Raw genomic sequence first — 27977 nt, forward strand, 5'->3', positions numbered from 1 at the left:
GGTTTGAACGCCGTTGTTTGACAGAAAGGATTAGGAGTTTTACCGCTGTAGTTACATCACAGATCATTCTTACTTTCGACTGATGCTCATACATCAAATTATATCTGGCACTACTAGTATGATTTACATATATACATTCCAAATATGATGAGTCTGCAAATAAAAAGCACCTAGAATACAATAGCACACAGTAGATGACATGATTTAGCTTGATTCTCCTTCCAAACACAATAGCAGTACCTATGCCAACAGTAACAGCAGACCCAGACATGCTGCCAGTGCTGCGTGTCTGTGTGTGTGTGTGTGTGTGTGTGGCTCTGCTGTCCTTCTCCTTCTGTTTCACACTTAATCCTTTGTTTTGTTTGGTAAATCATATCTAAATGGGTATTTGTTTGTTTTGAAGTATTACATTGTGAGTTATTTCTAGCAGTAAGATGACGGACTCCTAGTTTAAGAAGAGAAGATCAACAGATTCTGTAGACTCAGACGCTTATCACAACTTTATTTTGGTTCTGTTTCTACTGGCAGCATCAACTTTATACTAAGAACAGATTGTTTAATCTAATCTTTTCATGCTTTTTGTTCAGTTTGGTCGAAAATGGGAGTTGGAGAGTGCACAACAAAATGAGAGGGGAAAGTGGTTGCAATGTTCTCTAGATAAACATATTTCAGAGGAGTTGTGATCTCATCTCAACAGTTAGTTTCCAACCCAAAGTTCTGTTGTTTTGTTCGGGATGTCACATTCCTGCAGCGTGGCGTTTATCTCCTTATTACCATCGATGACGTCTGTGGAAATGTGAGACAAGTTATTTCCCACTCTGACGAAGCAGACCTGATCTGTGCCCCCAATATGGATTCCTTGTTAGTTATGTTAAATGATGCTCTAAAGAATCCTACATGTTACCTTGGAAACAAGCTCCTGGTGCATGGGCAGCACACGCATATTAACATATGTCAGTCAATAATTTCAGTGTAACAATCTCATAAAGGAAGTGAAATGGTCATCTGTGTAGCCTTCAGGTAGTTAGATGTGTTTGTCCACATGAGTAGAGCTGCATGAAGGACAACACCTCTATGATCCAACATCATGAATAATCATAATTTACTTCAAAACCAGCAGTTTTACCACCTGGATCGTAATTATATGATCAAGGTACTGATTTCTCGGCCAAATGTTTCTTCCTGCTTTTCATCTCACATTGATCTGATCTTAAGGGCGGACGTGACTCTACAGTAATGTGGTACGGACGTGCAATGAGACTGCTCTCCAGCCGCTCTTCCAAGTCCGCACAGCAGATCCCAAATGTTGCCTGCCAAGCATCATGCTTCATTCCACAAAGAGCCTCTTCAACAGATGGAGTGGAGAGAGACAATGTGCTGCAGGATGGATGTAATAATATGAAGCTATGACTCTAGATGGTGCGTTACCCAGGAAACCACACTGCAGACTTAGACCACAGTGTCACGTGATTATTCATGTTTATGGTGATGTCTCATGTTCATGTATTTTTCAGGAATAATGTATACAAGAGCAACTGCAAGTGAAGCTGCAACTGAAACAAATCATCCAAACCTTTAGTCTGCATGGTGAAATTGATTCACTCTTTTGTGTCATTTTCATTTATATGTTGTCCTGTGGAATCCTATTTGAATCAAGAACGTGCCTGGTGTTAAATAAAGAGCCTTTCTGTGCATTATTATTTTACAGGTTCGCTAGGACTTTGAGAGGGTTATAGCGCCCCCTGTGGCACCGCTGCTGCACCACAGGATTTCAGTTGAACCCCCAAGGAAACTCGTGTTTGTGTTAAGTGGCTCAATTGATAATCTACAGGCACCGCAGGAGGAAGATTTATGCCAATTGCTAATTCAACTAAATGGACCATATCTGAAACAAATAAAGTAAAAGTAGTCATTGAGAAATGATACTTTTTAGGATGTTAAAATATTATTACATTATTATGCAGTAAATTAATTAAAAGCTAATTCAGGAGGCTCTAATTTTGAAGTACATTTTGTACTCCCAAGCAGTCATCTTATCATATTTGATGAACTTCAATTTTATTTTGAAGAACCTGCCAGGAAGATTAAGGTGGTATTGCTTTATCAATGTAAAATCCAATTCATGATTACGTTTGAAGTCATTAAAAGTCTAAATAAATAATTTGAAGAGAAAATTGAGAGCATAGGCATAGGGTGCAGCTAACGGTAGTTGGATTGAGCACGAACTTCAATTATAGTTATTCGATGAAATTTTACTAATGATTACAAGAGTAGACCGGGTTACAATCGCCGCAGGTCGTGAAAAGGCACGGACGGGGTTCGAACCCGCGATCTTCGGTTTACGAGACCGACGCCTTACCACTTGGCCACCGCGCCTGCGCTAACTTTCGCCGAGACATGCCGTTTAAGAACAAGCGCTGTTCTGTGCGCCACGCCTCTATTTCCTCTTTTCTACGCCTTTGTGTTACGCAATTTAGTCTAAACACGTGTAACGCTCGCCGTTAGCCACCAGAGGGAGCTCTCCAGTTGTGTACTCGCGCCTCCGTGGTGCAACAGACAGAGGTCTCTGCTCTCACGTTGACAAAGGACTGTTTTAAGGTGGTAATGACATTAAATTACATCTCTACATTTAATCTCATTAAAATTGACAATAATCGATTGTTAAAAATAATAATAATCGATGATTTGGAGCACATCTGAACGAATAAAAATGAATACTCCTGTAAATATCATATATTGTTTGTACTGCTCTAAAAGTGTGTAAATAAGTTGAAATTCCACTGTAAATTCAGCGAGGTCATTTATTTTTGTGTATTGAAATAATGGAATCAAATCAAATGGTGGTGGAGACGAAAGAATTCTGATGCATCAAATCATTTCCTAAACAATCAAAACTGAATCAAACTGCCTTGGGACCAAAGCTTTACAACGCTGACTTTTAAAGGACAATGTATATGAGTAATCAGGAAAGCTTCATGCTGTTGCTTTCAACCTGTACTGTAAATGTAATGACACTTGTGGCACTATTATATTGATATATTTCTTGTATAAAAGTGTTAAGTTCAGCCAGAAGGAAGCCAGAAGCATGCAAATATCCTCCTCTGGTGACCATGAACATGCAATGCAAATCTGATGATAGGCCATGTTCAAGATATTCAACAACTCTGACAATGCTGTGAGCATAAAAAATTAAACCCTTGACAAAGCTTATCTATGCTGCAGTGAATAAAGCCAAAGTTCTAATTATGGTAATAGCATTGCACATGAGCATATCCATACTCACTAAATGAGGCGGGCCGAGCAGATATCTATGAGATCCAGTAGCGTGTTTGTAATTCTTTTCCGAGCAATACAATATGCATGAAGCCAGACTGAGCTTTTCACTGTTGCTCTTTTCAAAACATCAAAGATGAAAGCTCGCCTGAGGGGCTTTTTTTTGGATCAGATATCCTAGAGGCTGTTTGAAAAATGAATAAGACTCATTTCCATTGGGAATGAGTTTGCAACGAAAATCGCAGATGTGGAGTGGATGTGGAGAATTCACCTTGACCTGCTTATTGTAGCGATTGTTCAGTAGAGCAAAACTTAGGCTCCGCCGCCATGAATCACACACACACATGGTTGCAGCAGATAATGCACAGATCTGCCAAATGTAACACACTGCGTTTCTGTGATTCAGCTTTTCATTCTGATTCACTGAGATAAGCTCGCAAAACATCTGTCTGAAACATGAATAACTATGATGTAATGTTATTAAGCTATTTGATATTAGATTGACATTAATGGAAATGGCTGCGAGATCAAAATACAACACACTGTCCTGTAAGTGACTCAGCTTTGTGGTTACAATATTGTGGAATATATAGTGGAAACCGTCTGCCAGATTTCAAGGTTTTAGTGTAAAGTATAAATGATAACCTTTCTCTTATGGATTGTTTTTATAGATTTTTGTTAATCGCAATGTAGTTTTGCCCTGGAGGTGAACTGTCATTGGAGGAAATATAACAGCTCAGTGAATAACTCATCATGAGAAAGTTGAGCCTTGATAGAATATATCGGATCATCATTTCTGAAACTGCTTTTTTTCCATTTCCGTAACACTGATATCTCCCAGAGATCACGTGGCTCTGGACATTTTACATTGTGGGAAACAACAACACTCCCTGAGAGAATAAGAAGGCCTATCAATGTAGCTGCAATGTATTAAATTATGTATTAGTCTTTCCTCTTGTTTTGAAAATCAGCTCTTTGTGTGCAGGAGCACTCCAGTTTAATGAGGCTGTGCACTGATGCATATTTACCATATGGAGCTTGCACATTAAAGACTGACTGATCAATGGTGGCCTGATTTATAAGAACTGGCTGACCACTTTATTTATGCATTGCAATAATAAACCTATTGCTGTTGCTTTACATTCCTCATTACACTGGAGTGACTCATTGGCTTTATTAGTCACATCAGCTATGAGTTCATGTGATTACTGAGGGCTCAACACATTTGTAGGATTCCTGTAAGATATCTCCTCTGCTAATGTTCAAGCTTTATATCTGAATAGCCCATTAGCCTGGGCCACTCATGCTATTATGCCTATTATGCTGAATGTAACTAGGTTGAATATTTCTCTCAAACATTCTTTATGGCAAATGCATTATTATAATTCTAATTAATAGCTGAGTACTGATTGAAATGCATAAGTAGATCTCTGTCTCACCTGCACCTTAATACACTTCACAGCAGGAGGGGAATCTATCTACAGCCCCGTCTGCTAAAGTCACTGAGGACAAGGAAAGAATGAGAGCAGGGGTTCTCAAACTGTGTGGTATCATCCATCTCTCCAGCAAAATCCATGAAACGGGCAAGAAAAGCTTTGTTATATGATATAGAACATCAGCTTGATAAAAAAACAAGCCCTGCTTTACATAATAAAATAGTGTGAGCACCTATAGCTTATGATATAGCTTTATATCCGCTAGAATTTATTCAAATTATTGAAGCTAAAGAGCTTTATCAGAGATTTTCTTTTGTCTATCTTGTCCTTGTACTTTTTCATTTAGTTTAGTAGTGGTAGTAGCTAAGTTTGCCTTTATATTTAGTGGATAGATGTCTCACAAGGATGACAAGTTAAAATTGAGATAAAGAATGTATTCTAATCAAAGAAAATGCAAGTGGCAGGGTCATAAGTGGTGCAGCGTGAGGAGAGAATGGCACATTGTGAGAGAGGTTTGCTGGATCTGACCCTCGCCACAAGGAGACAAGCAAGTGTGAAATCACGTTGAGAGGTAAGCAGCTGATGAAGCCACACAACAAAGGCAATATCACATCTCCCCTTTCTCTGCATTCTCTTTTGCCACATCTATCTCCTCCTTTCTTTGCATTCATCTGCTCTATAACTGGACTATTCGCTCTTCATATAGCAAATACGGCGCTTTAGTGAACTGAAAAGATAATGGATGATATCTGTGTCACTGATGAGATCATATCGCTGCGTTCAATTTATGTGTCTGTTCTTAATAACTTATCTTTGTTTGACTGACACACTTGAATCCTAATGAACCATGATCACATTCATTATCTGGATGCTGCTTGATGTGCACAAGGCAATTAGGTGCATATCACTCACGGCTGTTGGGTCTGTTACCATAGCTACCATACGACAGACTGTGCAGACAATCATCTGGTCCTTGTTTCCTCCAATAGGGTGGCACGGCTGAAGCTGCAATGTCAAGACAAGATGCTCATCTTTCAGCAACACGCGACTAAGAAACAGAAACAGGTTCAGGAGTGTGACAAAGTATTGCAGAGTGGCAAACAGGGGACTGCGCCCAGTAATGGCGGACAACAGAAACAAGATCCGACGACCCACACAGCAGGAGAAGGTGAGAGCATCGACCATTTTGAAATACAACTCCTCTTATTGTCCATTGAAAGTGCTTAGAGGAACAAAACAGTCACAGTAAACAAGATATGCCCCAGCATTCAGCCTTTGAACACAACAAGGGAGCAGGAGGCACAAAAAATAAGGTGTCACTTTAAATGAAAATGCATTAGTTAGATGAAGGCAGATAAAAAGGAGTTTGTGCTCCCGGGGTCAAATCTGGGTTCCACTGATGTGACCAAAGAAGTGTAGCTAAACATTGAGTTACTATGAAAAGTCTCTTTTTGTATGAGATATTATGGGATAGCAGGAAATAACATGAAACGTTTGATTTAATTCAAGTTTTCACTATGGAATACTTCTGCCTGCTCTGTGTAAACGTGTTATTTTGTAACTGGTTACACAGATGTGGCCTCAATCAAAGAGATTGATCCAAATGTCATGAGTCAGAACATGGGAGATGAAGTTGTATTTAGTCGGTGAAGCAGCTCGGAGGCCAAACTTGCTGAAATCAAAGGCCTGAGACTTGAATTCTAATTTCTTTGTTTGCTACTCACATCGTTCTGAGAAAAGTAAATGTCAGTTAGCGCCTCGAAATAGGACAACAGCCAATGCAGCATGTAGGAGCTGCCCCCCTGCTGGGCGGCACAGGAGCCTGTCGATATGTTTGATGCTGGATGGAAAATAAGAACCCCCCACAACAAACGCAGGGAGGGCTGGAACAGAGAGACTGGGACAGAGGAAGAGAGGGTGGAAAGGGAAGAACCATCGACAGATGGACTCTTTTATGATTAAAGATGGCGGCAGTTCTTGCTGCAGACTACGAAGGACTATCCTCCATCCGCAGAAACACGGCGGGAGCAGTCTGCCTTTCAGCACAACAAAACCAAGATCCACATAGCGAGGTAAATCAAACTGAAGACAGCAGGTATGATGTCTGCTTATGAATTACTGAAGATGAAAATTGCGCTTAGCAGTAAGTTCACATTCTATTGTTTACGGCTCTATTATGTCTCGATGACTTGTCGTTTTTCGCGTCTGAGCCACGCTGGTTTTGTTGTGTCCGCCTCATCTGAAGCAAAGCACATCATTTGATGTGACTGCTGAATGTCCTATGACCGCACTGCTGATGACCATGATAGACCAAAGGCTTAAATTAATTTGCATTGTTCCAGCCAACAGATGTCTGAAGGTACTTTCGCCGTTTGCTAGACGCTTGCAGATGTCGCCATTGTAACATTATTCGAAAAATGGGCTTTTATGAGAGATTCTTTCCATTTTTGTAGGAATATGGTGCTCTATGAGCTGGAAGATCTAACAAAATAAAAATGAAGTCTGCAAATTGCTAAATCCTCTGTGGCTAATCCACTCCAGGGCTTGTTAGTCATGATACATTCAGCCAGGACAAAGGACATCAGCAGGACTCCAGAATACATTTTCGGTCTTTTGATATTACTATGGAAAGATGTAGCGCTTAAAATAAACATTGTAAAACCTTTGTATGTCCAACACAGCTTTATAAAACTATTTCATTGAACTATATACCATGTGTATGTTTTCTGTCTCTATTTTGTTTTCCCGTTGAAAAGGATTCGAAGGCTTCCAAAGTGAGTTTGTCTTGTTCCTGGCTCTTTTGTTCTTCTTACATATCAGTATTCGATGACGTCCAATTTGAAAAATAGAAAAATCTCCATTGTGCTGGCTCAGAATGGGAGCTTTCATTTTAACATCTTAATGGGCCTTTTGTTAATCAGAGAGTCCTCAGCAAAGATAAGCCTATTTCAGCCGAGGCCTACAAGGGAGTAAATCCACACTGACAGGTGGAACAAAGACAGCTGAAAGACATGAATTGGGAGACATGGAAACACTCATCTGGTAACACTTAACAGGATAGGCAAGAATTTGAAGTATTTTTGATGGAATAGCAATCACAAGCAGATTTTAATCATTTTTCTCTAATGAAATATTACCAATGAACATGTAATGAATCTATACATAATGCTATAACATAACGTTTCTCTGCGACACATGTAACAGGGACAAAGCACCGCTCGGAATGAATCTTTGATGTTTCCAGCAGTGCTGTCGTCTGGTTCACACATTCACACCTGGGAATCGATCTGAAAACAGTCTGATGTCGCTGGTCCGTCTGCCGTGCTGCTCCACCAGCGCCCAGAGGGCCCAGATGGGCGACTCGCTGGTGGAGATGTTGAGACAAGGGAAACGTTTTGCATTCTGACAGAGCCGGCCAATCAGAGCAGAGCAGAGCAGAGCAGAGCAGAGCAAAGCACGTGTGTGTGCGTTTGTGTGTGTCTGGATATTGAATGTACAGGCTGTCAACAACTTCTGACTGGTTATCATTTGTGATGTCATTAGGCTGAAACACATGAATTGTTGGAGTGAGATGAGATAATGAGCTATATTTAAAATACACATACAAGAATACAGAATTAGTAAATTCAAAATCTATTGAATAATACTTTTAGTGTGAAATGTAAATGTTTGACTATATGAACTTAATACTTAACAAATGCTTCTTCTCTTTCAGGATGAGATGGATGACAGAGACAGATTGTTATGGTTGGATTCCCGTTTCACTCGACTGAGAGGAGTGTTGCCTTCACTGCCCTCTGAGTTACTGAGCGCCTGTGCGATGGAATCCTCGATAAAGGGACGTACTGCTGGGGGATGCATATGGAACACGTTCACACTCAAGGTAAAACACACGTGTGGGATGTGCTCATACACACAGACACACAGACACAGTTAGTTTGGGTGTGAAAAAGGCCAGACATCTGCTCAAACTTGGTCCAGCTGCATGGAAATCATCCCTGAGCTTCTGTCTTTATGTCATTCTGTGGTGGATTCTAACAGGATTTAGCCCTGACTCCTGGCCCAGGTTGGAAGAATTCTTGTGTTGAAGCCATACTTGTGTTGATTTAGCTGCACTCTTTGGGTCTTTGGAACACAAATGACAATGAAAAAAAAGGTTTTTGTTCTTTTAAAGCTGATTACCTTCAAAAAGTTGCTTTTATTACGCACCATCTAATCTCAATCATCTTTCATGTCATCTATGTCTCATAGCATGATCATGCCACTATTATTCTTTACTGTATAGATCTAGTGGCTGGTTATTATAGAGTTAATTTATTTTAGGTTGTATTAATTCATGTAATACATATGTGAGAGATAGATGCAGCAATCCTGCCCTGTCTTTTTCTTTTTCACTCAGAATGGAATGTCTTGTCTAGTCATTATTTAAAGGCCTATTGTGGACAGATTGCATGTGTTTGTCCAGACGTTTTGTCTATGTCATGAATTAAGAGCGCGAGTCAATATGTCCAGACTGTTGTTAGCTATGCTGCAGAGAATAAGGTTTCTATTTTTACCCTACAGACTTCACTCTTTGTGTTCTATCTATCTGCCCTTCTGATAAAGTATTTGCTTGGTCATGGTTAAGTGCTGTAAAATGTGACTTTAGAACAGATGATCGCCCATCAGTCTGGTCTCAGACGGTGAAACACGTCCGCCACATTTTCAGCCTGATTATCTGAAATGCTGTAAAGATAAGAAAGTCCTTCAAGTCAGATAAGCCCGAGTCTGCAGTACATAGACCAACTCATCCTGTTGAGCGGAAACGTTTTGATCTCATTACGTAATCAGATTTAGTCGTGTTTTTATGGCGTTCCATTTTCTTTCATCTTGGGCGCAGTAAAGCCTGGTGATTACCCAGTAATTGTCTGTGTGGTTTGCAGGTGAACCACAAAAGCTGACAGTAGCCTCTGTTGCTACTTTTGATCTGTCGTTAACTGGTGAAGACGGAAAGTTACCACATGATTGAGTGGTATTTTCCAAGGGTGTGTTCAGTGCAGCAAATGTTTAGTTTAAAGCGTTGGTGTGGTTCTAGTCGTAAAAAGGACTCACAAATACTGGTTTGTTACATTAAATGTCACCACCCTAAAATAATGGATGGGGCTGACCTTTGGTTTGCGCTGGTAAAAGCTCTCTTGAATGGAGACCTGACATGAACTTCCTAGCTTGTTCTTGTTTGTAGATCTAGTCTGGGCATGTGGTTACAGCCAACGTGGAGGCTGTAAACGAATTGCGACGGATTGATTGATATGTTACCCAGTAATCTCATTCTTTGTGCGTGCCATCACGTCTTGAAGTGCGCCGTCCACTCATAAATGGAGCTATTGTGAAACTCGCTTGAGTTTGCTATCACGAGCAACTTCCCGGTGGTAAACATGGAAATATCAGTCTTTAGGAGATGATGAGCGCCTGGATGATCTTTATGGCAGGAAAGTACCAGATGATTTAACTGATTATTAAACCTATAAAGTAAAGGCTTCATACATAAAGCATTTTAGTAAACATAAAACACTAGTGAACAACTTGTTTTTACTCTTAAACCATGTACATGTGTACTGTGGGCAGAAATTATAAAGTGATCAACAGTAGAGCCTGGCTGATACTAGATGTGTACCATTTCCTACTTTATATACTGTATGTATATATATATATATATATATATATATATATTTAATTTCTGATAACACAACTTAGGATATACACATAACTGTTGGGTTTGTTATCAAATCACTGTGACAACTTCAGCAATGAGGCAGATTTTAAAGTTAAACAAAAGTTTTTATAAAACGTGACAATTATAATAAAAGATAAAGTATCACAATTATTATGCTTGAATTAAGAACATATACAGTTACACCGTTGTTACACGTTGCTGCTTGTGCTGTGTCTTTGAATTCTCCTTCCTGGCTGATATATTAGGAGGAAGATAGGATTTTAAATGGGAGCATGTTGTGTTTTTGTGTCTTTTTATCTGAATCCGTGTGTGACTGAAGTGAGCGTAAGTGGAGAGACTCACGGTGTCATGTCGCGTTGTGACCGGGGGCGGCGCTGTGCCTCCTCCGCTCCGCAGCCTGAGAGCTCCGCGCAGACAGGGAGACACAGTCATGGAGCGGCGGAGAGCGGTGGACTGTTGTCTTTGTTATTTTTAAACTCTTGCATTTCGCACCTATGACACTGCTCCCGGTGACCTGTGCCGCTTCAAATCCTCGATGCACCCGAAAGGAGCGACCACATTCCCACCGGTGAAGTACATGTCACTTTTTTCCCCCAGCCAGCTCAGATTGGGATTGCGGTAGTCGGGAGATATGTGCCATCGCTCTGCTGCCTCTAAAGCCTATTCGGAAATCGGTGCGGGGTCTATTTTATCTCCGTATCTTCTAACGGGGGGCGGAATGTTTGCGCTCGCCAGTTGTTCGCTTAGTTCTGCGGAGACAGCTCAGATTTTAATAAGTACATAGTGTGACAAAGTTGTGCACTTGTCGGTCGGCTGCTGAAGGGCCTGGCTGTGAGTGTGTGTGAGTGTGAGTGTGTGTGTACACGGAGTTTGTTTCTGGCTCCCCTCCCCCACTCGCCGCTGCTGTGGTAGAGGCCAAGACATGAATGTGATGTGAGGCTCACTTCAAAGGCGCCCGGGCTGCGTTAGCCGCTGCGCTTATGTAGCGGCTATATAACGGACAGCTCCGGCTCTGGCCTCTGATTGGCTCACTCACGATCGAAGCCTTTAAAATGCCTATCAAGGCGCACACACCTGAGACCGCAGAACCGCCTCATTTAAATATGAATGCGCCAAACAATGCCGCCACTTACTGTATGTGTATAGCCTAGCAAGCTTGTTGTTTAGCTGCTGTTACCAGCCATAATCAATCGTTATTATTGATTGTTTGGAGTGTTGTTTTTATTAGAGTGTAGTATAACTCCAGGCCGTCAATTAAAGTGATTTGAGAATAGCCCAGAGAAGCATGGAACCACTTTATAGTCCCTGGAGAATGACAGTGGATGGACTCGTAGCTAACAGGCGCATTGTATCTGACAGAATGTACAGACGTCATTCTGCGCTTAAAGACTACAGTTTGATATTTTTGCTGTTAAAAAAATGAATCTTAATGGTTAATGTTGTAGCCAAAGCAAACACATTCTGAACTAGAAGATTATTCCCACAGTGTTGTAAGTATAACAGAGAGAAACTGGGCAGGAAACGGGGAGGTATTAAGAAAAAGGCCAGATTTGATGGTGATAATACTTTTATAAATCCAAATCCAGCAAGCTGACCTGCTGCTGCAGAGACGTGCGCCTTTACTGTATTCTTCAATCAGCAAAATGATTTATATCCATATTGGACAAGACAGAGAGTGGGTGTGCCCTAAAGGGAAAGTCATGGCAACCAATAAAAATGTTTCCAGTTGAATCACTTGTACAGCTACTGAAAAAAAATCGTATTCTTTGCCTTTTTGAGTTTATAAATTAGCATTTTTGACATGAAAACAGTTTCCACATAAACATCACGCCTTATTAATAGGGTTCATCAAAATGTTCTTTTTAACATGATTTAGAATCCAGCTGTGAAATAAACTGTATATCACCGTGAAATGTTACTATTTTAATTCATCTGTTTATATAAGAACATGTTTTGTTTTGATTGGTCAACAGCTGCTACATGAATGTAGTCATGTATTAAAACTGTTTTCTTCACCACAGTTAATTAGAAAATGAGCAATAAACCAGTTATCACTACAGCGTACTACAGCATTCAAAAGCGAATGGATTTGTAGTGTTTGTGGTGAAGAAGGAGAGAGACACTCCTCTGCTCCTGCTCCTGCTTGTGCTCAGCAGGAAAGCGGGGGGGGGGACAATAGGCCCAAACAGGGACCAGGATGTGTCCTTGAACAAGACATTCAATCCTAAAAGCATCAGGATGCTATTCTGTACCTGACCTGACGCTGTGACATCTGTGTAGAGGGGTTGACATTCAAAGAGAACTGAACTGAAAAGATCAGTCACATTTCTATTGTAATACTTACTGTATATCTGTGAATAGTAGACTTCATTATTGAGCCTGTAAATCGAAATTATGAGCTCATCATTGTGATAACACACTCCAGTACTGATTTAGCTGCATTTTGGCGAGCTGTGTAAAGTAATGATACGCTTATGCATATAAATCAGTAGGCTATTACTGCATACTACATTAACACTGCAATGTATTCATACTACTGCATGGCAGAAAGCTGCCTCGAGGCCAGACAGCACCATAGTTATGACTCATGGTCTGGATTACGAGGACTCTGCCACAAAAACCTGAATGTGACCCAGTACTACTTAATTAAAGAACTATCACAATACCACAATACAGCCCCAAAGACTTGAGTTGATGCTTGGGTTTACTGAGGTTTTACTGTAAACTATGAATGAAAGCTTTACTCCATTTGATTTGGTACATTTAAACAGGAAGTGTATATAATATTATGTCCCTTTAAGTTGATTTCGCGGGTGTTTGTTTTTCAAGTAATGATTTTAAATAAATGATAAGTGGGCGAGTGTTGGTACTCAAATAGAAATGTGGGTATTTTGATTTTAGTTCTAAATTCATGTCAGCACAGAACATTTTGTTACATCTAAAATGTCTGGATGGTGCCTAATGAACGTTAGGGTTAGTCTGCGTTTGGAGGATTTTATAAAGCTGAAACTCATGATGTATTTTTCCCCTTGCAGGAGAAGTTGTGTTGCAGTGGCATAAGTAGAGGTCTGGATCTAATAGTTTTTCTGCGTGGTCTCTACGGGGACGCGGTACATGGACGCTGTGACTATGAGCATAAGCGACAAGGGGGGCTACTTAGTGGACCTGGGAGGCAGCTTCACTGAGGATGCCCCCAGACCTCCAGTCCCTGGAGAGGAAGGGGAGCTAGTGTGCAGCGATGGACGCCAGTACAGCAACCTCGTCTTCTCTTCGAAGAACGAGGTCCTCAAAAACGAGGCCTCTGTCGCCACACCCAGACGACCCGACTTGGATCTGGGTTATGAGCCGGAGGGAAGCGCCTCCCCTACGCCACCCTACCTGAAGTGGGCCGAATCTCTTCACTCCCTGTTGGATGACCAGGATGGTATCCATCTGTTTAGGACGTTCCTCAAGCAGGAGGAGTGTGCAGATATGTTGGACTTCTGGTTCGCATGCAGCGGTTTCCGCAAACAAGCTAATGAGGGTAACGAGGAGAAGAGAGTTAAACTGGCAAAGGCAATCTATAAGAAATACATCCTGGACATCAACGGGATCGTTTCCAGACAGATCAAACCGGCTACCAAGTGCTTCATCAAAGACTGCGTGATGAAGCTTCACATTGATCCGGCTATGTTTGACCAGGCTCAGACTGAGATTCAGACTATGATGGAGGAAAACACCTACCCTTTATTCCTGAAATCAGACATCTATTTGGAATATACCCGGACAGGGGGTGAGAGCCCTAAGCCGTACAGCGATCAGAGCTCTGTTTCCGGGAATGGAAAGGGGCTATCGGGTTACCTACCAACATTAATGGAAGACGAGGAATGGCGATGTGATCAAGAGCTGGATGAGCATCCCGAGTGTGACCCTGCGCCAAGCAACCGACTCACTCAGAAGTTACTAATGGAGACGGCGCCGCAGCGTGTCGCCAACAGCCCGAGGTTCCAAGACAGTCACGAGTACAGGTAAATCCTCGCAGCCAATCTAGAAACCTTAAGTTCAGCTTCTAGGTACACAGGCCGTTTTCTCTGCAAACTGCTGAATTAGAAATAAACCCCGAAACCCCCACACTAGCATCAATGCTGTCTGAAGTTCTGAAATGAAAAGAGAGTGCAAGCACAGCACAAGAGGCAGCAAAGATAAGAGGGAGATGGTGTGTGAAGTGATTTGAAATACCTATGGCTTTGCGCTGTGATGGTGAGGAAATGTCAGAGGTTGCAGAAGCCCCCTTACTCGCTTGTGGAAGGTTGAAATAGGAGGTGAACGTGTGGATGGGGTTTTGATTCTCTGTAAAAACAGGTGCTTTACTAATTCACGCTCTCCCCTCTAACATTGGAAACGCTTCTTCCCTCTTCTTCTGCTTACTTCTACTGACTAAAATCTGACTCCTATTGAGTGATGGATTTCGACGCTGATCCTTTAAGATACAAACAAGACAACATATGAGAGCAGCCGTGAAACCCGTGGGCTGGATGGGGATGTGTAGGCGTATAGAATTACCTCTGGAATGTTAGGATTCTCTTTGTTTTTAGCATGAATCTCATCGCTCTGTGAGGATGCAGAGAAAACGTGAGGAGTGTTAAACATATCTGATTTCTCCGGGAGCAGAAAGGAAAGGCGTATTTTGCAGAGTGGTGTGTGTATCTGCAACAACAGCGTTCAAACACTGGCCTCTTTGTGTTGACGTGAATTTCATTTGCCTGGTAAATTCAGCCACATAATTCCATTCTGTACCTTTCCCCTGCTTTGCTCAGCCTTTAGTGACTCCGATGTGTCTGAACATTCTAATCAGAGGCTTGTTAGTAGTCACTCATTACAGCAGATAAGTGAACGTATCCTTTCGACGTTCCGCTCCACGTCTGTCGTGCGTTCGTAGGGCGTGTGGATCCTTTGCCAGATAATGTGCACCTTTGCTTTTTGGCACATATGATCCTTTTAGACTGACCGAACTGGCTTGTTTTTCATTGTGGGGTATGATATTTATGTCTTCCTGCTGCCATAAATAATGAGACGAGGCTAGTGGACTTGGAAGAAGCTGCAACATTAACAGGAAAGTGCAGTAAATATTGAATTGCTTAGCCTAACCTTGTAGCTTGATCCTTTTCTTCCACAATGACAAGCTGGTTAATGTTCATAATTCCATTCCTACACAGGTCTAAAGGATTGACTGCCAGCGGGTTATGTGCAGAAATAGCTGACATTAAGAAGGTTTACATCAAATTGCGGAAACGAATCAGTTCCTACGCGTTCTTTAGGACCTTGAAGGTCATAAAAGCAGGCTTGGGTCGGTCGTTTCATTGGATCAATAAAAGGAGTCACATTGGTCGTGCAGTCATTACTGTTACCGTGGCGGTGCCCTTCAACTAAACGCCCGGCTCCTCCAGCTTAGCTCATTTGCAGTCAGCAGATAAGAGCAGGTTGTATTGGCAGACTTTCAGGTGTGAGTGTGTGCAGCTATGCACACACTCACACGCGTTGTGATTTGGGTCCATACAGCTGCAACTGAAGAATTGTTTCTACGTTTAGACGAACAACCTGGTGGTTTGTTTCTGTTCTAAGTCATTTTCTTAGTTTATTTAACAAACTGGATCATGCAGAATCACGACAGGGAGGGACAATAACAAACTAATGTGCTGCACTCATTTAAGGTAGGAATCATTTCCCCCTGAGGTTTGCTTGTTCTTTGTCCCGTTGGAGACACATTCTTTCACTTTCCCTTCTCTCCGTAAGTAGATTTGCATTTTAAACTCACACTAGCCCCAAAACTGGAGATTTTGGAGCTGTCTTTGCCCTTTAAGGTCAATAATGTGCTTGTTTGTTTGTAGTGTTGTTGTTGACTTTAGCCACAAATTTAGAAGTCGATTTTACAAAGATGGCCATCTGAATGTGCAACTCTCTTTAAAGCGCTGTTTTGAGGCTCTTTTCACTTTACAATAATTAAGTATTTTGGTTGGAAATACAGAAGGAACGTTTTTCAGCAGCCTTTTCAGTATTATCCGTTGAGTTTTGCCTTCTGAAATCTTCAGAGAGACGAGATGGAAGGCTAACAAAGGACATTAAGCAGTCTCTCAGATCAGCTTAAACTGAAATGAAACCAGTTGAGAGATTGACCTATATAGTCATTAACATTTGATGAGGATTTTGAAATGTTAACGGCTCAGCTTTGCTCGGCTCCGGGCTTCAAAGGCGACGGACTTCACAGCTGGTCTGATAAAGGCGGTTATTGCCTCAGTGTGATCTCTGTGTGTGTCGCTAACATGGAACAACACAGACACTCTCAAATCCACGTTAGGGCATTTCATCTGCGGTATTAGAAGGAGACGTTAGATGGAAGAGAGGCAGAGATGGAGGTGTACTGTTTGCAAGAGAGGGATTTACCTTTCAGACATCCAGAAATTGTACAACCAGAGTTCGGGGCTGCGTGTCTGTGGCTTGTACATCAAACTTGAGACTGTTTAATCTGTTGTGAGCGGCGTTGCAGGAGAGGATTGCTGGAGGAATCAGAAAGATCAGTTGAAATCCCATTGATTTTTCCCTCCTCTCTCCCTCTTATTCCTCCTTCTCAGAAATGCAATCACACAAACCCCGGACGCGTTTTCAATGGGCCGCACTTGTTGTTTGTCTTGAAGTCCTCGCGGCACTGTAATTATTCACTGCTGCAGAATGTGGATGCTAATGAAAATCATTTGGTAGCAAAGGTTTCGTTTTGAACTCTGGGAGCCTCTGCATTCCAAACAGGAGAGAAAGTATGAAATAAAGGCCCTGGGGGAATTCCAATTTGAATAAAAAGAGAAGACGCATGCCAAAATCTATAATTCATGTGTACAAAGCCTGTAAGAAATATGTTCAGCCGCATAGATGAGTCCATGACTAAGAATGTCAATGTGTCCGACGAAGCCTGCCTGCCTTTGTTTAGACGCTCTGTGAAGGATAGTAGAGGTGTCCACAGAGGGACCTGGAGTGCTGTCAAACACCACGCCGCTCCTAAGTGTATACCAGCTTTCATTAGAGGTCTGTTTGTGTAAAGAAGACGGAATCAACCAAAGGATACAACCGGACATCAGCTCCGGGGGAGTATTCATACGGCTGTGAACAAAAACTGTGCAAAGACGTAGTTTTGAACTAGGTTTTGCCAAAAAATGTGGTATTTTATTTTAATTGGAAGCCATTTTGCCCATTCACACATAAGCAACGTCAATCATTTACAAAGCAAGAGTCTGAAGGATCTATTGGTTATTGGTCCAGTTGAGGTTTCGCATCGTTTCTAATGTTTCTTTACGTCTTTGGCTTCTTCTGGCCGGTTTCTATGCCACAATATTTCAACTGTCCTTAAGTGAGGGGAAGGCCAGAGGAGCATGTACGTCTGTGCTGAGTTGGTAACAGTGCCAAAGGACAAGCTGTAGCTCAGCAGGTCTGTTTCCTGTCTCCGTGTTTCCAGGCACGCACCGTGTCGAGAGCCCGTCAACCCGTACTACGTCAACATCGGTTACGCCATGGCTCCGGCCACCAGCGCCAACGACAGCGAGCAGCAGAGCATGTCCAGTGATGCCGACACCATCTCTCTCACCGACAGCAGCGTGTACGTATTTCCCCTACCCTCGCTCCTCACACGCAAGACACACACACACACACACTTCTCCCACAGAAACAACAGACTTCTATCATCACAAAGATATTCTGATGAATATTGTATGTGTGATGATGTCATCTCTTCAAATACTAACCTGCTGACAGAACCGCTGATTTTAAATCGTATTTAGGGACAAAGAAAGCGCAATTTGCCCTTTTTTCCACACGTATAAAGAACTAAAAAGGACTAAAAAGACCAAAAAGGTTTCAGAGGTGTGGCTGTGGAGAGGAAATATGAAAGACCTGTCAAAGAGCTGATGAGTGGACAGAAAGTGTTTGAAGCTGAAGGGATTAGTCGCTGTTATCCAGAGCGTTCAAGCACAGGAGCGACGCCCAGCATGACCACAGAGACGCACAGCAAACACAGCGTTTGTGTTACAGCAGCGATGCGATGGACCTGAGAGAGCAGTTATCACTCTGCTCTATGAAGCAATACTTTCATTCGTTTGAGGCAAATATTTAGTTAATATTAGGTGGGAACTTCCTACTTGGAATTCAAAGCTCTGTGTGTGTGTGAGTGTGTGTGTTGTTTATTCATGAGGCTGTCTTATGAAAATGTCTTTGTCATTAATTCCAGAGACGGGGTCCCACCCAGCAGATACCACAAACAGCGTCGCCGGCAGATGCACGAAAGTGCCAAAGCAAACGGGCGAGTGCCACTACCTCATATCCCAGTGAGTTATTCATGGCTTATTTCCCCCGTTCCCCCCCGTCCCCACAGCGCTCTGCCTTTCTTGAACTGCCTGTCTCCGCCTCGTTTCTCTCCCCTTCCACTGGAGACGTGCATATTTAAGCCCCGCTGTGTCGCAGGGCCTCTGATGGAGCATAAGAATAGCTGATGGTGAAAGAGAAGGCTGTCTAAATGCTGCTTGATGCTTTCCTAAGCTGTGTGCGCCGAGGCCTAGCAGACACACCATCCTTCCCCCCCCTGACAGCCTGATGCCTCCCTCTGCAGCGCCCGGCTGTCTCCCGGTAGGCAAACCTCGGCCCTAATTAGGCCGGGGAGTAAAGAGTCAAATTAAAACTCCACACTTAGCATCTTATTAGGATGCGGGCATTGACTGCATGGTGCAACACAAACCTCCCCGGCGTCACCCTGCTGTTAGACCGGCCCCATACATTCAGCACCGCCTCAGAATGCTGCCAATGAGAGAGCCGACGAGGCTTGTAGGTCATTTTCTTCATATTATCAGACATTCAAGCGTCCCTGAGGAAGCTGCTGCCTTCACACATTATAGAGACTGTATATATATATATATATATATATATATATATATATACATACTGTTTATACGTACGTGGGTTATTTAATAGCAAGTTTGCTCTGACAGCTTCTTCATAATAACAACGATGATGTCATGGAGCCCTATTAGAAATGTGAGCGGTGTAGTTCATTTGAATAGGGAAAGGGAAAGGTGTGTGCGACTCTGGAGACGACACGTTATGTGGAGTTAATAATCCCTTCGGGCGTGTTCACTCTTGACACCGTCTGTTTGAATGTTTCCTCTCTCACGTTTGAGTCTTTTCATTTGGAAGCAGACAGGATGTGAGGGGTCAGAGCGCTCGGGAACGACCCCCCCCTGTGCTCCGACATTTACCGTGCGACACCTTTCTTTTCCCCAGCGTCCAAACCGGATTCCAAAGGACATACACGTGGAGCCGGAGCGGTTTGCCGCAGACCTGATCAGCAGACTGGAAGGAGTCCTGAGGGAGAGGGAGGCTCAGGAGAAACTGGAGGAGCGACTGAAGAGAGTACGACTGGTACGCACTCACTGCATTCCCCCCTCAGCTTTCACTCACCTAAAGCACAGCAGCATCAGCTGTTTGGTTAATTGTGTTAAGCGCGTGTGAGTGAGCAACATCTGCCCGTCTGTGGACTGAATTACCTCCACACACAAGATAAGAAAGAAGGCTTGTTTTTGCTGTAGGGTTTTCTTAGTGTAGCTTGATCTCCAGCTTCATCTGTTCATCTCATGCAGTTAGACATTCAACTATGGATGTGAATATTATTTCCATCTAAATGAGCTTCTGGTTCAACAGAATGGAACAATAAAGTCTGGGCCAAGACGCCAGAAGCTTCATAAATGGATTCAGAAAAACTTAAAATCCTGAAATCTGTGGCAACTAAAGTACAAAATATATCCACAGTAAAAAGAAGCTCTGCATAACTTGTATTTTGTAGCTGACACTTAACTCACATTTGTGCTGTTGTGACCTCGTATGAACGATGGAAAAGCTAAATGCATGTTGTTGAGTGTGTGTGTGTGTGTGTGTGTGTATGCTTGGGGGTGTGTGTGTGTAGGACGTTAAACTCGCCATTGCGCTTGAAGTTAACCAGTATTCAACATGATTTGGATGTTTATGTCCTCGGCCCGTCTTATGTTTGCATCAGACGCTCCACCGCCGTCGCCGCACGTTTGATGTCGCTCGAGTGGCGATGAAACAGTTACTGCGACCACAAATGAAGCCTCCCTCAGGGTGCGGAGCCAAACGTGTGACGTCTCCCCGCACAGATCTGTGTTGTTTGGCCCTGCAGGCAGAGAGGAGCTGCAGCGTCTCCTTATTAAAAGCTACAGGCAAAAGTGAAATGGCTTCGTCTACATCAAGTGACGTTTTGTGCACACGGAAAAAACAAATATGCACCGTTGGGGTTTTTAGAGATAGAAGATACGTAAACACGCCGGAGCTTTATGCAGAAAATTCCACCCCCCGATTAAGAATCAGTAACTTTAGTAAATTAATAATTTTAGAGCGGTAAAGAAAAGGTCAGCTGCATGTGGTGGATGTGTGTGTGTGTGTGTGTGTGAGGTTCTATTGCTGTCACACAACCTGCCAGCAACGGAATCCACGGCTTCACTTAGTGTCATTTCTGTGACAATGGGTCTGTTTCCACGGCGATGCTCCGGATAATTCACACAGCCGAGCAGCAGCTATGACACTTAGAAGGAGACGCACGTCAGCAGGACAGCCTACGCTTGTCTGGACTGAATCTTTATCTGGGGCAAACAACGTAACGCAGATTCCTGACGGACAGCGCGACGCCTCACAGGGAGAAGCTACCAGTCTCACCCTAAATGAGCTGTCTGGCTGTCATCAGGAGATCCCTCAGCGCCGCCTCATCATCTGCTACCTGTACTTCATTAAAATTCCTCTCGTAAAAAAAGAAGAGAATTGCAGCTATTGTTTGCCGAAAGCTTTTCATGTACAAACGACGGGAATGAGGCAGGCGGGCGGGCGAGGGAGAGGGAGAGAGAGAGGGAGAAGCCCTCAGATAAGCTCAGACGAAGGCGTCGGCGGTGCTTAAATGGCTTCCGGTCTGAGCTCCACCGATGCAGAGATATGCACAGTCACGCTACTTATTAAACACGCCAAGGAAGTGGAGCATCTTTTTGGGCTCAAAGATGAATTGGAGAAAGAAAGCGTGATGCGGATTACGGCAGACGGACGGCAAGCTCGTCCCTGATGCTGCTGTGAATTATTAACATGCATCAAATATGGACAAAAGAAAGCTTTATCTCCTCTTCACTTTCCCACCTCCGGAGTTGGCTTTGCTCTGTTTTCTCTGCCAAAGTGTTTTCTAACACACTAACCCACTTACACACTACAGAGGAGAGCTGAGCTGAATGTTGCAGGCTGCTGCACACGGCTCCGTTTTCCCCTGATGAAACGATACAAACGCACACCGGAGAGAATCTGACTGTGCCTGTGTGCTTCTCTGGGTTTACCTGCAAAACCTCTGCAGTAAGAAGCAGAAGGTGTGGATTCACTCACGAGAACTATCTGCCATCTGCAGGTTGAAATCAAAACAGCCACATGGAACTCCAGCCTCATGGTGATGAGGAGGAGGAAATGTTGCTGTTCTCATGTTTTTCACAGATTGTGCTCCTTCTCCTAAATGAAGCTTTTTCTGTCTGTGTGTTTTCCACAAAAGGAAGAGGAAGGCGATGATGTCGACACGTCCACAGCCACGCTGTTGCCCGGTCACAGGCTCCCCCCTAGTGGTTATCCTCAGAATTGCAATCCTCGATGCATCGACGTCGCCTGCAGTGGTCTCTTCGCGCGAGACGCTCACGAGGAGAATCCAGAGAGCATCCTGGACGATCACGTGCAGCGGGTCATGAAGACGCCCGGCTGCCAGTCGCCCGGCACGGGACGCCATTCTCCCAAGTCTCGCTCGCCGGACGGGCAGGGTAAACATCCACCCAGGCACCTGAAGGGAGAGGCCGGCCACCTGTACCACCACAAGCACGTCCACCACGTCCATCACGCCGGCGGGGGGAAGCCCAAAGAGCAGGTGGAGGCTGAGGCGGCCATGCGTGTGCACAGCAGCTTCTCCTTGGCGGTGGAGCCCAATCACTACGGATCAAAGTCTCGCACCTTTGCTGACGGCATGGGGTCCAATCCCATGGACCACATGGGTTACAGGTATGAACCCAAAACATCAGCTGCTTCTTCTTAAATGCACCTAAACTCCACCTTTTGGCTTTTATGATGAATTCTAATTGTTTCTTTCTATTACACAGTAGCAAAAGTGGAACACAGTGTAAAAAGGCGTCGAAGAAGGTCGAGGAGGTGCGACCCTACGACCTGTCGGCCCCTGCAGAGGACATGGAGAAGAAACAGAAGATTCTCTTGTGGATGATGGAAGGGGAGAAAGAAATGGTTCGCCATAAGAGAAGTCCATATGGGTGAGTGGAACCTGGAGCACCAACAAGACGAGAGACAGGGGCAAGAAAGCTCTAGAGTCTTACAATCGGTGTTTTGGTTGAGGGTGCTTGTTTCAAAAAGCTGACCACTCATGACCTTTTGTTTCAGGAGCACTACGGGGTCCAAGAAGACCACAGGGCACGAGGGGTCGCGGCTCAGCTCGCAAGACCGCTCGGGTTCAGGGCACCCGTGGGTCAGGAACAACGTGCAGCCTTCACACCCTTTCATCCAGGACCCAACCATGCCCCCCAACCCTGCGCCCAACCCCCTCACCCAGCTGGAGGAGGCACGCAGGCGGCTGGAGGAGGAGAAGATCAAGTCTGGAGCCTCGCAGCCTAAGCAGCGGTAGGTGGCGTTGCAGGGGAAATGGAACACGTCTCAGTAACCAGTGCAGTTCTCTCATCAGGGCGGGGGAGTCGGACGGCGGCCGGCCGCATCTCTACGTCCGTCTTTCCCTTAAGTATCAGTTGCGCATTTACCTGCATGCTTCCTGGTGTGTGTGTCTAACTGCTGGGGTTGTTGGGTCCCTCAGGTATGTGATGGAGGTGATCCAGAGGGGGCGCACCGCTGTCAGGCCTGCACTCTTCCCTCCGCTCAGCGTGGTGCCCGCCGTCTCTGACACGGAGCTCTCCGAGTCCGAGTATGTCCACCCGAGCGTCCTCCCCATCCCGCACCCCTCCAGCATCTCCAGTCTCCCCTCACATTAGTCCCAGCACCCCCACCTCCCCTCCCATCCTCATCACTGATGACGAGCGCCCGGAGGCAGTAATGGCATAGCACTCAGTAATCAGTGATGCAAATCAGTGTATTTGCATTTCGTGTCCAGTTTCGCCTTAATTAATGAGCATCCAGTGTGCATTTCAACGTTACAGCAGCTGTTATTATGCAGCGTCATCAATCAATCATTGTCGTAGCATGCGATGATCTAATTCTAAACCATTATCTGAAATGTTGCGTGGAGGAAAGAGGGACATCTGGAGAGGATGTGGAGGAGATTCAGCCTGGGTTTGGTTGTGAAGACGCTTAGATGTTGTCGATGTGCATCCGACTGATGTGTTGGCTGCTTCCTCTGTTGTGCATTAAACTGACGGAGGGGAGCGAGGGAATAGTGGAACAGGCAGGTCCAAGGCACAAACCGATACAGGCTGAGTTACTGATATATACCCATCAGTATTTATTAAGAACTTAGGCACTGTTGTTTATATGGCTGATTGATGTGGCTTCAAAACAGTGTACTTCCATACATGTAGGTCATGTGGCAACGTTCCATTTAAGAGTCAATTCTGTGTGTGTTTCTGAACGGTGCCACAAATACAGAAATATGATACAACGCTAAACATTTACTGAATATACAGAGAAGATTCTCCCTGACCGGGCCGAAGCATGAGGAGCCAATGACAGAGCAGGTAGCTGAGCAGAGCTGAGGACGTGATGGATCCACCCTCAGCCATGTTTCTGCTCCTCCTTCTGCTGCACGTTTCTGTGTAAACACACGTAACCTAAACCATTTCCTCAAAGAGAGAGAGTTTAAAACGCTGCAATATCACCAAAAAAAAGTAAGGAGTGTTCTATTTCCTGAAGCAGGTATTGAGTTACCATAGCAACTACCTTAACATATTCCTCTGAGGAATCCACAGCACCTTTAAAAACGCTTTTGTGTGGATAACAAGACGACACAAAAGCCCCTGTTTCCTTTTGTCTGATGTTTGTTTTGGCTCTGTGTTCATGTGGCTACAGACTCATCTGTGTATGAGTGTGTGAGTGTATCAGTGTGTGAGTGTATGAGTGTGTGAGTGTCTATCTGAGTATCTGTGATGTGCTGCTCTCTATCGTCTCCTTATAATTGCGTCGGGGTCACCAAGTCTGACTGCTAAATGGACCTCAGCAAGCAGAGCAAAGACTTTGTACTTCCTGTTTACGCCACAGAATCTGTCCAGGATCACAACCAATCTAGAGACGCTCACACCTCCTCGCTCACTCCTCTCCTTCCCTTGTTTCCTTCATTCACCTCCTGTAGACTTGGCTGATGTTTGTCTGTGTGTCTTAATGTCCTCATCTCATCACTGCAGCAGCGCTCCCAACTCCTGCGCTCTGTTTAAGCTTGTGTTACATTTCTACAGTAGCATGTTAGTTCTTGTAGTGTGGAAAACGACACATTTTCTCAGTTGTTTTCTTTGTTTCCCGTCCGCAGACACAAAACAACTAAGAAGCAGCCGTGTGAGAACATCACCGTGGCGTATTACTTCTGCGGGGAGCCGATACCGTACAGGACGTCAGTGAAGGGGAGAGTCGTCACTCTGGGCCAATTCAAAGAACTGCTGACCAAGAAAGGACACTACAGGTGACGTGCAGCCTGAATGTGCCAGATGCGGATTCTGATTTTAGCTGAAGGCTCAAAAGATCTCGTTCTTTAGAAACAACGGACTGACTGAAGAGTTCTCTGCTTTTTGTTTCTTCCTAGGTATTATTTCAAGAAGGTAAGCGACGAGTTTGACTGCGGGGTCGTGTTCGAGGAAGTGCGGGAGGATGACGCCGTGTTGCCCATCTTTGAGGAGAAGATTATCGGGAAAGTGGAAAAGATTGATTGAGGCGTGGCAGCGGCGGAGGAGGGAAGCGAGGAGCCGTGGGGCTGCTGGATGGCGACGAGGAAGTGCGTGGCGATGGAGAACCCGGGGAGTAGCCGGGAAAACAGAAAGTGATTCCGTCTGGAGCGGATGCAGAGTTGGATGATGGATGGAGAGAACGTGCGGCGGGTGGTCACATGTTTTCGTGACGTTTGAGGCTCTGTGGTCCTTTTTTCTGAGTGTGAGGAGAAGAAACGACCTCATTCACTCACTCACTCGCTCGCTCGCTGGCTGGCTCAGAGTTTAATGTAGCGTTTGTAAAGTGACACTAGAGAGACGGACAGCTGATCGGCTACTAAAGCTACATATTTTTGTATCAGAAGGTGTCTAAAGTAAACTTTCTAAAGTAACAACACTTGTACTTTTGATATGTATTGGTACCAGATGTGTACAGTTTGTTTAAGAATAACTACATTTTATATCTATTTAATTATTTAAGAATCTAATTCCAGTCCTACTGAAGCAGTAGCATCTTTCCCTGTCTGAAGACGATCAGAGTCCCAGTCAGGGGCTGATTGACCCACAGCCCCGCACACCTTAGAAGCTTTGACCCTGCGCTTTGTCACACTTCACTCATTCGCTCGTGTGGCTGCGTGTTATTTACCACTCACACTCACACACACTCTCTACACACACAGGCTGACACTTGATTTTGTCTTCCACCAAACCTAGTTGAAGTTTTGATAAAGCTGCCTTGTGCGCATCGGGGCCGTCACACCGTCACACCGCTCTGAATATCTATGCAAGTTCAACCTAAACAGCTCTGCTCTTGTATGAACCCTTGGCTTGCGGCTAAACAGAGCTGGAAATCAACCACCAGTTCACCCGAGCGTCCATCTGACCCGTGCAGACCAACGTGTTGGACAGCCAAGTCATGGAAGGAATTCCTAACTCCGACGCTCCTTTGATAACACATATAGACTCTGATGTAAACATGCAGAATATCACGTTAAAGGATGTGTATGTATTTATGCCTGCAGTTTGAAGCCAATGCTCACTATTACATTTCGGCTTAAAGCACTAATTCCTCTAAATCAATGACTTTAAACTCCTTCTTCTTATATATATATATATATATATATATATATATATATCAGGTGGCTCTTAACCACTATTTGGCAGATTCATTTGCACGTCCGTCACTCTCTGCATGGCGGTGAAGCTGCAGCGTGTTAGTAAAGGGCTTTGCTTTGAGCATTTACCGTCAATCTTTGGGGGATTCAATGGGCACAATGTGATTTATAAAAAAGGGGAAATGTGAAATAATAACTGCTTTATTTATTACTTTTTTTTAGTGCACACAAATTTGCTCTTTTGCGCTTTTTTTCCCTCCCTGCACGTTTGTTTTTTGAGGCTCTTAGTGACTCCTCGTATTTACTTAAGTTGTGACTTTATTGGAAAGTGTTGTTTCACCACCTGCCCACCAGAGGCGCTATTACGCTAAATATACTCTTATTGAAGTGTTTGCATAAGTGCCACTTCGGTCAATTCACTCTAAACTGACATTTCCGCTGGATTGAGGCCGACGAGGTTCTCAAAAGGTTTCAGAAACGTTTTGATTTGACTTATTTATTTGATTTCTAGTTAAACACTGAATGACACCGGTCGGGTTTGTTTTTGTTTAGTATTGGTAGTTCTAAGTGCTATGTTCCGATTTGATCTTTCGGAAACCTCATGTTGCACACTCAGAGTTCCTTGAACCTATCGCAGAGGTCCTTGAACCTATCAGAGAGGTCCTTGAACCTATCACAGAGGTCGTCTCTGAGCACGTGAATGAAAAGGACACTGAATGAAACCAGGACGCTGTCAAAGGTGTTAGATAATGATTGAACTATACTCTAATGTACACGCTTTGCATTTTACAGTTAGCCTACATGAGTTAGACAGATTTGAACCATGAGGTTGTTACCAGACACTGAAATGACACAGTGGTGTTTACATCTGGTCTTTACACGGCTGTCCAGGTATTTGTCCGTATACTTTGTTGTCGCATTGGTTTTTTGACTTTGTGTGTCTGTGTGTGTGCGTGTGCGTGTGCTTGTGCGTGCGTGTGTTTGTGCTATTATCTTTTCTAGGACGTGAGAAAACGAGAAGCCAAATGAATCATTCTTAGCCGTCTAAAACCTTAAAACGACTCATCGGTTTCAAAACAGGGGGGTCTGGCGTGAGATCTGGCCTTTTTGATTTCTCGCCTTCCAAAGCGTTGCAGATCCACGCGTTGTGCCTGGCAGAGAGACGCGTTTTAGCTACAATGATCCACTTCTGGAAGGTCACGATACACCAAAGAGAAAACAGCAGTAGAGGAACTTAGTATCACTGGTAGATGAACGACCTCTTGGTTTGGCGGCAGCACTTATCATGTCGATGTCTTCGTTTAGCCAAATTGTTGTGTAAAAAATAATGAAGCTTGTGTATAGAAAGTGAAGAGTTTTATTTTATTTTGGGTTATTTTGTAACATGGTAGAGGCAAAGCATCTCCATGTCGCCGTCCTTTGACACTTAGGTTGTTTTTTTTATTGTAATGCTGATTTGAAGATGCTGTTTCCTTTATGT

At 43.9% G+C, this 27977-nt stretch overlaps 1 protein-coding gene and 1 non-coding gene across 3 annotated transcripts; one reads left to right on the top strand and one right to left on the bottom strand.

Moving 5' to 3' along the window:
• Positions 1–2304: 2304 nt before the first annotated feature.
• Positions 2305–2376, bottom strand: trnat-cgu (transfer RNA threonine (anticodon CGU)). The gene has a single exon. It is a non-coding gene; the product is annotated as a tRNA-Thr (tRNA).
• Positions 2377–10835: 8459 nt separating this feature from the next.
• On the top strand, positions 10836–26511 carry axin1 (axin 1). Of its 2 annotated transcripts, XM_076144323.1 has the most exons (11): positions 10836–10990; positions 13458–14429; positions 17903–18043; positions 18671–18767; positions 19717–19854; positions 22025–22518; positions 22617–22781; positions 22909–23145; positions 23333–23440; positions 24992–25141; positions 25262–26511. In XM_076144323.1, exons 2-11 carry the CDS (start codon positions 13537–13539, stop codon positions 25386–25388), a joined length of 2550 nt encoding a protein of 849 aa, XP_076000438.1. In that variant the 5' UTR covers positions 10836–10990; positions 13458–13536; the 3' UTR covers positions 25389–26511. The 2 variants fall into 2 exon arrangements, with proteins under 2 accessions (XP_076000438.1, XP_076000436.1); XM_076144321.1 differs by lacking the exon at positions 23333–23440.
• Positions 26512–27977: the final 1466 nt, after the last annotated feature.

Source organism: Genypterus blacodes, unplaced genomic scaffold, assembly GCF_046128005.1.
Source record: "Genypterus blacodes isolate CSIRO-AG114 ecotype Tasmania unplaced genomic scaffold, CSIRO-AGI_Gbla_v1 ptg000028l_1, whole genome shotgun sequence".
Classification (NCBI taxonomy): domain Eukaryota; kingdom Metazoa; phylum Chordata; class Actinopteri; order Ophidiiformes; family Ophidiidae; genus Genypterus; species Genypterus blacodes.